Consider the following 15,173-nt stretch of genomic DNA (forward strand, 5'->3'; position numbering starts at 1 on the left):
GGAATGATTTGCTCTGTTATCTGCTGAGATTGTGAGCAGATGTGTGCGGCTAAAATGGCATCCAAATGTATTGTTGTTTTTGGTGATTCCTTGTGAAAGCATATTTTCCATTGAGTAAATGAACTCTTGAGCAAAATGGTTGTTGGTTAATTTTGTGAAAGCTTTTTCACTACAATAATTTCTCAATGCACGGCTACACGTACTCACCGGTGACGATTCCCAGTTGTGAGCAGCCCTGGTGCAAGATGTTAATTTTTTTAAATTTTTTTGAGTAAGCACTCGATAAAGGCAACGTTGACTTAAGGGTAATATTTTGTTAAGAATGTAGTTAGAATGTCTGCCGCATTTTACTGAGACCTCTGCTCTTTTTGATTTTGCTGTTCGTAGAATCACTAGAATGTCTTCTACTTTTCTGTTTTTATCAAATTTTTAAACTGTGGTGTATTGCAAGCCTGTTTCAAATAATGGGCAGATAATTCACAGATTACATGCATTAAAATCATACACGGGCTTTTACAAGTTACAAGATGGTTTACCAAATTCGTATGACTTTTATAGTCGAAGAGAAATAAGTTCAGAGAGCTTATTAAAGTGCTTTATTGGTTGAACTAGTCACCATTACCGTGGATTATTTTCTAACAAGATATAGGCCAGCCGGAAGTTCAACTTTCATACAACTCTTTCTTCTACAGATACAATCAACTTAGCTATAACCAGAGTCGTATTCGTTTCTGTCGCGATTCTATTTTTTTCAATCGTCTGTTTGGTGCTAAGAAGAGGTGATAATAATCATTCGGCGAAGCACCATCAGGGAACTTGGAAAATTGGGGACGGCAGTAACTTCCTCCCATCCTACTCCGTTTTAAAGTGTAAGTCTTCTGACACGTCGATTTTACAGTGGCACGAGTTTCTGTAATAGTGGAGCTTTTTTTCTCATTCACTGACTTACTAGTCCTGGCTGCTTCTGGAGGAGGACTTTTCCTTGTACAAGCTGGGTTTGTATCGGGTAGATATGTCTCGTGCGTAATTGTTTGGCCCTCAATTGAACAATCCCTTCAATTCAGTTGGCAAGCAGCCTAATAAAGCCGAAGTATTTTTTAGTACGTACCTGAAAAAAGTGTAAAAAAATACAAAGTTTATGTTTTTCGAAGTTAATTGCCATCTGCTTTTCCTACGTGGCATGCGGCACCCATTTATGGGCGGGAACAAATTGTCCCGTCGCCCACGTTAAACATGACAAAATGTTGTTTTTGCTACGTTCATTGTGAATTATTGTAATCTGCAGTGCGGAAAATCTTCTTTACTACCAGGAATTGACAACCTTTGAGTGATTCGTTTAAAATATTTAAAGGAAGTATGTTCCTTTACCTGTTACCACACTTTCTTCAAATGGCGCGCTAAAGGAGTTAACGATACTCTTTTATTTTGCCTATGAAATCTAGTCAGACGCAGTTTGTGGCGCAGACTGCCTAGAATCACATCCACTAGGTTTAACCAATATTTGCTAATGTGAGGATGGGTTATGAAAAGAGGGAGGTAAAGAGCACCCCAATGGACCAGTCGACTGGCACACTATCTATTTACCCATTGTAGAGCACTATCGTAAACAACCACATACACTTTACAAGCCCCTATAAGTTACGAGTCATTATTCCCGAATTGTAGCGCAACCCCACAAACCTCTTTAGTCTTCTAATAACTGTGCTATCTTTGAAATGTGCTTCGAGAAGTAGCGTTTACATTCTGTGGTGCTACTGTAGCTCCAGAGTTTCTCTTGTGTGGATGATAAATGACCAAAAATCAGTTAACAGCTTCATTTGGATGGTGTAAAAGAGCTGGAAAGCCAAGAGTGCAGGTTGTTTGGAACTGTTTATCACTTAACCCTCTGATTTTGACTTGAATTATGGTTGAGGAATCTCACAACTTGTTAGCTTTGGACCGCGATCTCAACACTGCCCAAAAAAACTACCGGCATACCTCACTGTGTAGTTACTTTCGTGAACCCTGAGATATTTCGTTAGGAGAGACAATATGGTTGGCTATGAACATCTTTATTGAGATGATATAGATTATGTGTGAACCAGTATTTGTTGTGACTTGTTTCGTCGATCTACAAGTTGAAATCTGTTCAACATATGGACGCTTTCAAGACATTTTATCTATCCTAATAAATCCGGAATTTCGTTGCCTTGTTGCCTACGAAATTATTGGCATGTCCCACTTCATCATCTTGAAGTGGTTACAGGGTGCAGGCAATGAGTGTAGACCGACATTCTGCCATCGTTGACCGCATCACCACGAATCTGGTCGGTGAATCACCTCCGCGCGGTAGTGGCACCAGGACTGGAGCTTTACAGTGCGACACTGGTGTACGTGCTTGTGACACCACATTCGTTAGTCCGTTTGCTCACTCTTACTGCCTACTCGTTATACCCGGAAGTGAATCAATGTTTCGAGCCACTTTTAGGGTGGCTTTGGTTGAAAATCGTGAGAAAGATTTCTTTTTCAAAAATATGACTCGTTTTCACGGAGAAATTTATTTAATAAATACTACTGCAAAGAGCAAACCTTTGACCATAAGCAAAATCCACATAAATGGGCTACGAGTGGCCATTGGTTAGTTGGTTGGAAAAAAATACATTTCTTGGGACGTGCTTTGGCAATTTTCAAAGTGTATCCTCGGTAGATGCTTCAGTTCTTACCTAACCACTGAATCGCTGATTATCTTACTTATTAAGCCCATTGTTTATTCTGGAAAATCGGATTGGTTGGTAAGTTCCATCATACTCCCTGGTAGCTGAACTGCATTGAGAGATTTATTTGAGAATTTCTTAAACCTAAAAGGTTTTCGTTGAAGTGTCTACCGTCATAACGCTTAACGTTGAATCTTATTAAAAAGGTGCTCGATGCCCCGCTGAATGCCACCCAATCCTTTGTCACTCGAACTACATTGGGGATGGATTGGTTTGGGAAAATCTCTCTGCCGGTTAATGTTCATTTCGTGTCTCCTTGCATTTTCCAGCTTATAAATGAAATTTAACTACATACCAGTGTGAAACTTCGGGAATCGTAGGATGTACCGACCATGTTCCTTATCCTTGATCTCGCTGTACTTGTCAGACGTTGAAGTTTCGAGTTGTTTGCGCTAATTATTTCACCTCGTCGATGCGTCAGAGGTCGTGTTCGAGTCATTACCCTTTTATGGTTTTTTAAGTAGTTTTTCACCAAAGACAACTCAACTCGTTATATTAATGGTTGATTTTATGTTGCTATGTCATAGAGATGTGAATGTCAAACATGGTTTCTTGCTAAGCCTGGTAGCTGATACTATTTGGGGACCAAATTTATTTCAAGGCAATCCATCTTCTGATAAAACTTGAATAAAATTATTACATTTTATCTGTCATATTCTCATGACCGTGTTTAAATCTTTTCTTTTTTTGCTAAGAATTACCTCTTACTAGTCAAATACTTTTGTGTCATGCCGTAATGCTTCCGTACTACACACTTACTCTTCAACATTTTCTTCCATTAACACTGCTTTAAATTAATATTTTCCCTAAAAGGAAATACTGTGCGAATCCTGCGCCTAACATTCGGCTGCTCTGGTGACCTTTTCTATGCGTAATAAAAAGGACCGATGGCTTATTTCTGTGGAAAATTCGTCAGCCGAAGCCGTTTATGTTTCACCTTGGTAATGTTACCTTTTCCCACCTTTCAGGTTGTCAGGCAGCAAATGTCGGGGAATCCGTCAACACCTCAGGCAGCTCTCTTCCATGACCTTATCATACCGTCCACAATTCTCCAACTGTGGGTTCAATTTCCCTTTCTAATCCTTCCTGCCTCTCACTTCTAGGCACGCCATGGGTGATTCGGTTGAGAAGTTTTGTGAATCGCTGAATTTCTTCCTACCAAAGATTAACCAATGGGTAAAACAGCATTGCGTCGTTAACTCTGGGTATGTATAGTGAAAGATTTGTAGGCTAAAAATGATATCTCCAGTTTTCATCCCATTTATCTTGATAATGCCAAACAAAGGCACCGCAGGCTATAAAGCCCCTCACTTTATACCGAGATTCCCTCATATCAGTACCCCAATTGTCCAAGCTTTGATCTTTTCACGACAGAAAGAGACACTTTTTGAGGCAGAAAAATATGAAAACTGCGTCGTAATTGGTACACAGAGCTTAGAGGGTAGTAGCGAGGGGTGGATGCGTTGGAATCCATAATTTATGCTATAAAAATAGAACTTGTATAAGTTCTGAATGACTGGTAGATTTCTTCATTCATAGGAATAAACGTCATTACAGTACGCTCTCATTTTTCACCTTTATTTAACACTTTGTCTCTGGAAACAAACATCTCAGACCTTATGTATGCCAGGAAAAGGTAATGATAATCATTTAGAGATATATTGTCCAGGGGATACAGATGGTGAGGAGAGGGGGCAGTGTCTCCTACCACATTACGAAAAATCCTTCCTGAAAGTGGCCATCTCATGAATCAGTCTTGAAGAGAAATGAAGTCTGAAAACCTGCGTTTTATTGTCCTGTGAGATGATACAGGAAATAGTAGCTTCTTCCCGCTTGACTTTTCCTATTAGTTGGTATATCTCGGACGTAATTATTTGGCCTTCTACAAATGTATAGATTGAAATGAAATGTGGTAATTGTGGTCTGTCATACCTCCACACACACCCATACAAAGCAAGCGTAGACTTGTGGGGATGTAGCATTGCTTGCCTAAGAAGTGTAAGGTATCTAGCTAGTGGGACGTTCGGAGATGTCCACTGATTTATACATGTCCATTCACTGGAACTTAAAATTCAAACAAGTCATTTCTACTCCTAAATCGCTCAATCGGTTGGCAAGCAGCCCGCAATGTGCGTGACACATTCTTTCAAGTTGTGAGGTGGTTCTTGAAGTTTATTTGACATTTGGCACCCGTTTATTGTTAGCTTCTACCACAACTTTCCATTTTCAACTGATGTAGGTCTAATCTGATCATTTCACCCACATTTGACCTCCTTTCAGTCATGTGATACGTTTATTGGAGAGTTACCTGCCAACAGGGACATGTCTACTTAAATAAATTATTCAGCGGTATAGCCCTTTATCAGCGTACTTTCAGTTTTTACTTTTCTGCGTTGGCTATTGCGCCAGGTTTTTAAGTGAATTTGGGGCAGCCACAAAACGGGGGAAGAATCACGCAGATCTCTCTCTCTCTCTCTCTCTGTTCACCAGTCACGTATTCTGCAGGTAAATTGCAGTAAATAGGTTTTTCTGGAAAATAGGGTTCTAGGCTAGACGGTGTTTTGCACCAATAACAGTTTGAATGCCAATGTCTTTTTTTATGGAATCCTTTGTCTGTAAGCGAAAATGTGTAATACTGCACGCAAATTAACTCTTTTACTTTGCATGGACAGCTTATTTCTCCTTTTTCTTCATTGCTATCCATCCGTATTATTGTCAAATTCTTACAATGTAGATGTACATTTTATTTCTAGACATCACCCGTTATTTGTATTTCCCTCTGTTAATTTCACCTCATTAATCGCTGTGACACAAAATTCAAGATTTGGACGGTTTGCTAAAAAAGAAAGTTCACTTTTATAATATGAATTTATGTGTTTGCAACTAAATATTTTGGTGGGGTCAAAAAGTATTTTGAAGTTAATTGGCTAAATAAATTAACCTCAGGGTTTCTCAGCTACAAAATTTCTTTCTCTAAGTGTCGAACTGTTGGTCAACATCTTAAAAATGCCGAGATTTTAAGCAGTAAAAGAGCAGTGGTGCTAACCGATTTTTTATGGACGCGGCACATGAGCTCGTCCAATCCAGTGGCGTTTCAGTTCGCGGCGTCATAAAATATCAAACGGACAGTGTGGCGGGTTGTTTTGTACACCGCTTTTATTACTGATTAAGGAAAGTGTCTGTTAAGAGCCTATGCACATGGACCTCGTTGACCTTCCACTTTGGATCTCTGCAAATTTGGATACCTTTTTCCTCAATGATGTCTTTCGTATTACGACTAGTCCTTGTTGAAGTAATAGCTAAGACCTCTATGGTTTTTTTGAGAGTGGATTAAAGCTGTCGGACATGTTTCTCAACTTTGCAACCGATTTTGTTCTCGAATCATCCCTGAAGACGCTATTAAGTAGCTCTATTGTAAACGCGGATAGTGATATAGAGGGTGAATCAAGAGAAGTTTGCAAAGCCTTGCTTAATTAGTTTGACGAGCTTTTTTCTCGGTGTTCGCTTTGGTGACAGTGATTAGCCCTGTGAAATTAGTTGTTGGACAGAAATGGGGGTTGCGTAATGACTTCTTTTCATGGCGAGAAGGCGAAGGTATCCAACGATTGGGATGCATTTCATAAGTTTTATGTTTTACTTCCTGGGTAAAAAACTTCATTTTTGAAAAGTACGGGATGTTCTACCGAAAGGTGGTTGATTTTCGAAAGCTAACACATTTCATGTGCCAATGGTCTCATCCAAAAGCACTTTTCCATAGGCAAAGCTGTCTTAGCTGCATTCTATTTTTACTCATCCTTTCAATTTCATTGCCATTTTAATGTTATCCAATTACCTATCTGGAGTATTCTGATTTTTATAATGTGTGATGTTAATATAGTTAGTATTTTGAGGATGTGTTACGATTCGTTTAGACTTCGCCATGCTCTATGACTGGAATTGAGATCAATGTGGTTGCCGAAGCTCAACGCGGTTTTAATAGCCCTTCCTTTGTGGGTTTCCACTGATTCAGCCATCCATGTTAGGTACTCTCCATTTATGACGGAATTGGCTGAATTGGTATTGTGGAATGGATTCATTTACTGATCTTGCTACTGCATCGTCTGGGCTATCCCTAAAATCGTAGCATTGTGCGGGTTCGGAAGTGACTTAGTTGTAAAAGTGTGGAAGGGCTGGCTCAATTTCACCGCCATTGGAGGCTGAATGGGGGATACCGGGAAAGATCCACAAAGTCAAATGCACACTCAAAAGTGGTAGTTCTACTCCATAACTTCGCTTCTTTTTTTAGCACCTCATGCGCCTGGTCCAGTGGCACCAACATGCCGGTGATAAAGGAAGTCTTTGATATTGAGGAGAATATTTGGTGCACCAAGTATGCAAACTGTTTTTTACCCTCTTTTTTTTACTACTGGTCTCTCACATACGCACGAACAAGATCATCAAATATGTACTTGTAACAAGAAATTAGAATGAGACGGTCTGGTATTTTCAGTGAAACTAGTTGTGAAAGTTTTACAGCTTGCAAGGTGGGGTTTAACATCCCAAACGCGTAATGGTCAGACCTCTGTTTGCGGTTTGAATGGAGTAGTGTCATTTGCGTTAGAGAGATGGTTCTCTCATTTAAATAAAGTCAACCTTTTTCTTCTCATTGACCAGCTTCTGTGTCTACTTAATCATAACTTTTTTCGTGTTGAATTTGATTGTTTGTAGTAGCCGTCAGCCCGATTCAGGTTACGGAGTACGACCATCGTCGGCGGTCCTTTTGGTGAAATATCTGTCTTTCAATGTGTTTTTGGATCTCTATCGAATTATTCCAAGATCTTAGAGACGACCATTTTCTCATTTGACAATCGCTCCTTTAAATCATTCATTCAGGTCTCTCAAAATGCCTTTAAATTCTAAGACACTCGAAATGGTTTGACGTGGTACAAGTTTTTTCATCATCCATATATTTACTCTGACACTTTTTGACTTGTAAACAGTCAACGAAATCAAAGTTTCTCTTTTCAGCCATGCCATCTGAATGGAGGTGAAAACGTTAGAGACTGAAGAGACATCGAGTGTTGTAGAGCACCGGAATTTTATACTTGGCGAATAATACCGCAATTGAAAATCGTCTTTTTTCTCCTACCCTGCAGACTTGGTGTCAAGGGGAAGATTGATATGACCGTTGTTTGCTCAACCAACTCACAAGCGCCGCCCTTTCTCGTTCCTTTGGAGTTGAAAACAGGGAAGCCATCCTTCTCCTTTGAGCACCAAGGCCAGGTTAAATTCTCTCTTTACGAAACCCCATTTAACATTGCAACTTTTTTCATACCTTTATCACGAAGCCGTGTCTTTTCTAACCTCCGTGTAGGTCCTCCTCTACCTTCTCATGCTCGCCGACCGCCATGCCGATCGCATCGTCAATGTCGCCAACTACGGTTGGCTTGTCTACCTTCGTCACATGGACCAATCTGATCTTTCGGGACTGGTCAAACCACAGGCAAACAGTTTTCGAGGCCTACTTCAGACTCGAAATTATCTTGCAGCGTCGTTGAGACACCTCACATCACGGGAAGGGTTGATGGTGGAGGGAGAGGAGACAAAGCTTTGGGAGCTGCCACTTCCACCCCCTCTTGACAGGGAACGTCTCTGTTCGTGGTGTCCATACTTTTTCACGTGTGGGCTGCTTCGTGGACAGAGGTGTGTTTATGGTATTGTGGGAGCGCGTTTTCTGATGATTAACTTTTCCATTATGGCGCTAATTTGTCTTATTTAACCAGTGAGTTTTTTAATTCCTGTGGCGTTGTTTTAGAAGGCCCATTTTTTTTTGGAATAGCATAAGCGATAAGCACTGCAGCTGCTGACTCACGTAGATTGAGATAAACGTTATGCTTTATGCCATCCTCTTTATCTATCTCGTAGCTCGTTAACCTTAAGGACTGAATTGGCTTGCCAGAACTGTGCTTCGCGAATTATTACCATTCAAAGAATGCATTTACTGGCCAGACTCTCCCCAACTAACCCTCTTTTTTTATTTTGACGCTTCGGGCTGTTTGCGATACTACGTTATTCCTCGTATGAAGGAACTCATTTAAGGGTGGTAAAGGCTTTCGATTTATTTATGGTTCTATGAAAAAGATTTAATCTGAGAAAAGTTAACATTTGTGAAATGAATTCTCACGTACCCGATTTCATATACCCTTTTAATAATCTCATTTACCCATATGGTTACAAACGATTTTTTTCACAGAAATAAAGTATAGAGCAAATTTTTTTAGAGAAAGAATGAACAGTATTTTAGCTGTCATTTATCATGCATGTAGCATCAATTTACTGGCAGTTAATCCATTTAGTTTTTAAAATTTAGATCGGTGGTTATCTGACGCTATGGGCACTGCAGTCTTTGGCCATCTATTCCTTTTAAAAGGAATAATCATTGGTAGGAGTTGAAATTACTGCTTGTTTTAAAGTGAAGACGATGAAAAATAAAGAAGGAGTAAAAATTTACCGCGTCAGCATGTTCTGCGCTGCTGGTGTCACGGCATTTGTAATTCTAGGCCGTATATTGCAGTGGCACTTATGCGCTATCTGTATCCGAATGGAAAGGAGTACCACGTTGTAATGTATTGACTATCGCGAGCAGGTTTTGCTGGCAGTACAAATTCACCCTCATTGATGCATGCAGTCCGTGCGAAAATACCACTTTCACGCATGGTAGTTATTGGAGGTTCGAAAATGGACGCTTTGTGGAGTGCTCCAGGCGACCGATCCGCTACGGTCGCAACCACCAAGAATGAGAGGCGGATTCTGGGACCGATTTTTGTAATGAAAGCTAAGTTGTAGTGTTGAATTCTTCTGTGATGCCCTAATTCATTGCAAGTAAGTCGTGAATACCTAATCAAATGCTGATAGTGTTGTACTTTTTAGTTTTTCATCTATTATCACATCCTCTTTCTGCGACAAGTACGTGTATTCAACGTTGCGGGCCGTAAAATGATGATGTGCATTTTGCACGGGCTGCGTTCAGCATCTTGAGGTGCAATAAAATTGAGGACGTACTTGTCGACAGTAAAATTCATGTTGTCTGCTTGACAGGAACCTCAAGCATCCATTGCCAAAACGCATAAAGACTATAACAGACCTCATAAGTGTTAGGCGATCGGGAATTCGATGTGATTCCTGGTACGGCTCGTAAATTTGTCTGCTTATGCGGGTAATAGGACACAGACTGGGCCGGCCTGCCAGTACTCTATTTGTGCTACTAACAACCCCTCAGTTAGTTGGATTTTTCGTCAATAAGTGGTTTAATTTGAGGGACGTGATTTGAGCTTGTCGGCTTTGCCATCTTAGTTTAACTCGGTTTTAAGGTTGCAGAGACTTCTCATGGCATTGACAATATAACATCTAGGAAGAGTGTAACGTAAAACGTAGATATGGTTGACACATTTCAGTTCTGGTGCTGACTCGCTCAAACATTGATGCATTGGGCTCAGAAGGATTCCCTATTCTTAATAGTGGTGAATGAACACGTACAACCATTAATATGTAAACGTGGGATCTGTATGTTAAAAAACAAACTTCAGTAATATTCAGTTTGAGTGACGAAATAGTGAATTGGCAACTGCATCATCTGAGAAAGGAATGAGGTAGAAGTCAATTAACAAACGGGTATCGCATAAACTAACTGACGATGATGGGCTTTAAAGACGTCAAATTTATTTTTTGTTACTTCTTTTGTACGTTGTGGAACATACTGTGCGTTTTAGATTGTTTGTTGACTGAATGACTAAATGACCTGAGATAAGAATTGGCTTTTCCAGGTACTGCTACACTAAGCGAATAAACATATCACAATTTATCTTCGAAAAAGATATTTTGGGAATGGAGGTAATGTAGGGTCGGAGGCGGCTAGAGCTGGGCTGATTGCTTCTAGGGGCAAAACATGTTGTAGGTGTGGGATAAATGAAATTGTTTATCGTTGGGAAAGGATCACAGATCATAATGGCAATTATACTAGCGATTAAAATAATCCCAGAGGCTTCCTGGATTTAGTCCCCATTATTTGATTCCCTTACACAACATAACGGATCCCACGGAATGGATATGGCCATGAAATGCATTGATGCATTCGACTTTCAAGTAAATGTAGATTATGACCGGAGACCGCAATGAATGCGGTCGAATTCACAATTTAATACTTAGTTGAATTTAAAAATAGCATCAATCACTTTTCGTTTACAGGATGAAAGAAAATTGGTTAGCTGGTTTGGCATTGACATGCATCCCTTCTGGAGCCCATTCTTTCACCAAATAGCAGTGCTTTTTTAATTCGAAACGATTCCAGATTTTTTGCACATATTCCTCAATCCACGTTGTCGGAGAAACTATTGTTAGGAGCCAAACACGCCTATCTATCCCCTCCCCTGGTGACATTATCGCAGTTCTTTATTCCCGTGGCATTTGGGAGTGGTGAAACGTGACTTGTCGTGATTGCCTGCCCCATCGATTGCATGGTGCTGCCACTTTACATCCAACGCGTGATCATGGAATTTTTTAAGTTATTTTAAAAACAAATCCAGTTCATTCCAAAACCATGAATTTGTTTTAAATAGCAAGTGGGTAGCTAAAAAATTTCATCGTGAAGAATGGAATCAACAGATGGCCCGCAGTCTACTAGGGTTGTCAATCAGTGATGAAGTGTAAAGATCTCAAAGCAGCATCCGAAAGTATGCGATTGTTGATGGATGCTGCTGAGTCGCCTTATGACCCACAAAAAGTAGTTTTTTGCCCCAAAAGGCAGTTGATATAGGATTTTCCACCCGACCGTTTCGTTTTTTTCTTACCTTGTATACTAATAGCGTCTCCCATCGAGTTCGTAATATTGAGCCCATTCATTATCGCGAGTTGCTAGCTCTCCTTTAGACGATTTTTTGTCGTTTTCACGATAGGTGTCTAATTTCTTGTGCTTGGTCACCCAACTAATATTCCCATGTGTCAGGTCGACCTGACAGCCGCAATCTATTTAAATACTGTTATTCTGTATCTGTAATCTTCACCTGGTGGCGGTTATAGTTAACTAGACCCTTGGAGCGCTTTGCATTCGAAATGCGGTTGACTGTAGATATTTTTAGACTTTTATTTACTCACAGACGAATGCTTGTGCTAACAGGAGCGATTCTATGCTCTTATCATCAACTCCTTCCCACGGTACCCAGTGCACAACAGAACGCCGCTTCTATCTCTGGTGCAACTGACTTGAGAGTATTACTGTGATCTTACCGTAATGTTCACTCTAGGACGACATAACTTCTCCCAGCCTGTATGGCCATTCAGCTTGTTAGATAGAATTAAGTATATACGACCGTATACTGTTCCTCCTCCCGGTTTCAAAGATTTTATCACTTAACAGCTCATTTTATAAGGATTATATGTCTCCGTTCATTACTTCTTAGTAAATAAATTTGTAATATGAATTCCTTAAGCATTTTTCAAATAAACTCATTTAGCAAATTGACCTCTAACTGTTGCCCCTTAATGAGCTACTTTGAAATCTTTTTGGCCAGTACGCCGCCTCCTTCGGACGTATCCATGCGGCATCTTCTGGAGAGTCGCGTGAGGCACGTTGGAGCGGATTGCATGTCCTTCCTGCGCCACTGGACCCGTCTTCAGCTGCTTGAGTATACCTCAGCAAATCGAGTCGACAAAGTTCTTGTTCAAATTGCTGAAGCGGAAGATGGGGAGGAAAAGGAGAAGTAAGTCTTGTACCTTACCAACTCTTAATTGACATTATTACGTTTTTGGCCATTTCTCTAAGCACCCTTAATCACTCTTCTCAGGTGACCGAAAAGTTGGTGCGGTTTTCAATGCGGTTTACTGCAATGACTCGTTATAAGCTGTAGGAACTTGTGTAATACCTGCAAATGTTGATAAGTATGCACCACAAAGCATAGTTGGATATGTGTCAGCCTGTCAATGCGGTACTTTTCGTTGTGCTCTCTACCATTTCCCTCTTTTTTATGCCATCTCTACATCATCAAGCATAAATTAAGTCTGATGTATGTGATTCCATCTTGTCCACCTTACAAACGGTATTTAGCTCGGTTTACTAGAGGAAAAGGAACTTTCTCGTCTCATTTATCGAAGGTACGGTATCGGGTGACAGGACATGCTGCTAATAAATATTGTAAGTAAATATTTTAATTCCGTTGATGCACCCTCCATTCTTGGTACTAATGACGAATTACGTAAGGACATTTGTGCCTCAGATTTGGATTGGATGTGACGGGGGATGTTGCCTTATCCCTCGCATCCCTCTAATTGCATTCCTCTAAACGATGATTATTACTTTTTTTTGGCATTTGAAAACCACATCTGAGATTACATGGATAGTTGAGAGGCAAAAATGAGGCGGGAACTGAGGCAACCAGGGTCATGTTTGTTACTTTCAGGAAAAGCCTACTGTTTAGTTGTTATTTTCTAGCTTGTTTCTCACTAGAAATGGGATTATAACTTGCAACGACAATAACCGTAGTGAATAAAATTGCTGTGTACTGGTGTTTGCCTGTCTGAGTACGGCCGCGATCGAGATCCCAACCGGAGTCGCCATAAGATACGTCTGGGAAAATGAACTCTTGATTACCGACAGCATATTCGCATTCAGGACCAGGGATCTGTGGGCACGTGCATTGGCTGGAGAGAGGAGTGCTTGATAGTCATGGATGACCTTGAACTTACTGTGCCTATCAGTGTAGATGGGGTGTATCTCCATGTCATTGTTAATCAATGCAATGAATTCAACCGGGGTGCAAACTGGGGAATATTTTAGAAAATATTAAAATGGCAATGCTTATCTGGACTTCAGGCATCTTTAGAAACAGTATGCGGAGAACCCTTTGCATTTACCAAATTTTACAACAATAAATCGAGGGAATTTATGTAGTCGAAAATGTACATCAAACAGTAAAAGTTCTATCACATCATAAACACAAGTTTTGTGAAAATGAACTCGTTCATTCTCACAATTTGATGGTAAAATTATAAATTACACAGCTGTCACAACCTTTGAAGTTGTTTCAATCATCTTGCACCAGTGATGAGTTTCTTCTCATGCTACGCCCTCCTTTGACGTCTGGAGTTTTTAGTGGGTGTAGAAAATACTAATCCGTAGCTACTTGCGTCAAATTCTGACTAAGCTTTTGTGAACTTCTCTATAAAAGCCGCTAACAACCTTTCTAGTAGTTCTTCATTCGTATTGTGGTGTTTACCGAATGGCTACTCGCTTGACTTGGTCTTTTCAAGCTCCTCCCTAATTGCGTTTGCACCGAGATTGGGGTCGAGAATGAGGATTTGGTGTTCATCGAAGGATTTCCTTACAGAAGTTATGTTGCATTCAATTGTAAGAAAACCTGAAATCTAGACTTTGCATAGCAGGACACATGGTTTTTCACAGTAAAAATTAGGTATCAACATAAGGTTTTAAAATTCCACTTTTACAAAACTTTTCGTCCCTCAGGCAATGAACCTGGCCTCAGCCACTTCCGTTTTTGCCTCGTTTTTGTTCTCAAACTCTAATCTGTCACTTTTGTGACTATCCCATCCGAATCTGAGGAGATAACCATCACTTGGAGAAGTACTTCAGGAGAACATTGACTACCATACTTTATCCAACCTAGCAGGCAAATCTTCTTGCAGGGCAGTTTTGTTGCAGTATGAGTTCTTGCACAGTGTTGTGGAAATAAAGATTGGAGTGAAACTTTTTTGCTGGACTGGTTGACTAATCCTGGCTGTTTGTAGCTACAACGTATCAAGTAGATATATGTCAGTCGTAACTTTTGTTTGGTCTTCAGCAAGTGGATAATTGAATTTGTAGTCCACTACATACACTACACACACCAGCTAAGAAAAACCTTGTAGGGACGCAGTATGGTGTTTCTTGGAGTTGTAAAAAGAGTGTTGAGTGGGTCGATTTTCATCGCAGTTGGGGCGGCCCGTTAGTTAGCAAATAACCCGAAGCGGATAGTGCATTTTCAAACCTTGCATGGAAAAGGTGAAAAATAACAAAGTGCCAGCCTTTAAAGCACTTGGCACCCGCTCGCTTAGTAGCTTCAACCGCCATTTTCCCTTTCTGAGCCGTGTAGGTGGAAACGGATTGTTTCATCACTTATGTTAAACATGTTTGATTGTTGTTTTTGACAAATTCATCTCGAATTATCTCAACCAGCGGTGACACTTGAGGGGTCTTCTCCACGCGACTTGCACATCTGAAGAAATCATCACTTGAATTTCTGTGCAGTATGTTCTGCTACCGGAAATCACACCTTTTTAGGCTCTTGGCCCTTCGTTAATCATTTGACTGAACACGCTGAGTACTGCCTTTACTTTTCTCTTTCTTTAACAATAACCAAACCTCAAACATCTTGAGCAGTCTACCTGCTGTTG

At 40.3% G+C, this 15,173-nt stretch overlaps 1 protein-coding gene across 1 annotated transcript in view; it reads left to right on the forward strand. All coding sequences in view use genetic code 11, as the record gives it.

The window, feature by feature from the left end:
* EGR_03159 (Transmembrane protein 184C) overlaps positions 1 to 15,173 on the forward strand; it is a gene marked incomplete at both ends in the record, with an annotated part of 44,579 nt that overhangs the window by 16,544 nt on the left and 12,862 nt on the right. The window contains 8 exons of the mRNA XM_024492408.1: positions 953 to 1,023; positions 2,246 to 2,369; positions 3,722 to 3,810; positions 3,857 to 3,958; positions 7,039 to 7,122; positions 7,889 to 8,015; positions 8,107 to 8,435; positions 12,299 to 12,487. Coding sequence (XP_024353082.1) covers positions 953 to 1,023; positions 2,246 to 2,369; positions 3,722 to 3,810; positions 3,857 to 3,958; positions 7,039 to 7,122; positions 7,889 to 8,015; positions 8,107 to 8,435; positions 12,299 to 12,487 — 1,115 coding nt within the window. The remainder of the gene's footprint in view (positions 1 to 952; positions 1,024 to 2,245; positions 2,370 to 3,721; positions 3,811 to 3,856; positions 3,959 to 7,038; positions 7,123 to 7,888; positions 8,016 to 8,106; positions 8,436 to 12,298; positions 12,488 to 15,173) is intronic.

The sequence above is a fragment of the Echinococcus granulosus genome, assembly GCF_000524195.1.
Source record: "Echinococcus granulosus chromosome Unknown EG_S00016, whole genome shotgun sequence".
NCBI lineage: Eukaryota > Metazoa > Platyhelminthes > Cestoda > Cyclophyllidea > Taeniidae > Echinococcus > Echinococcus granulosus.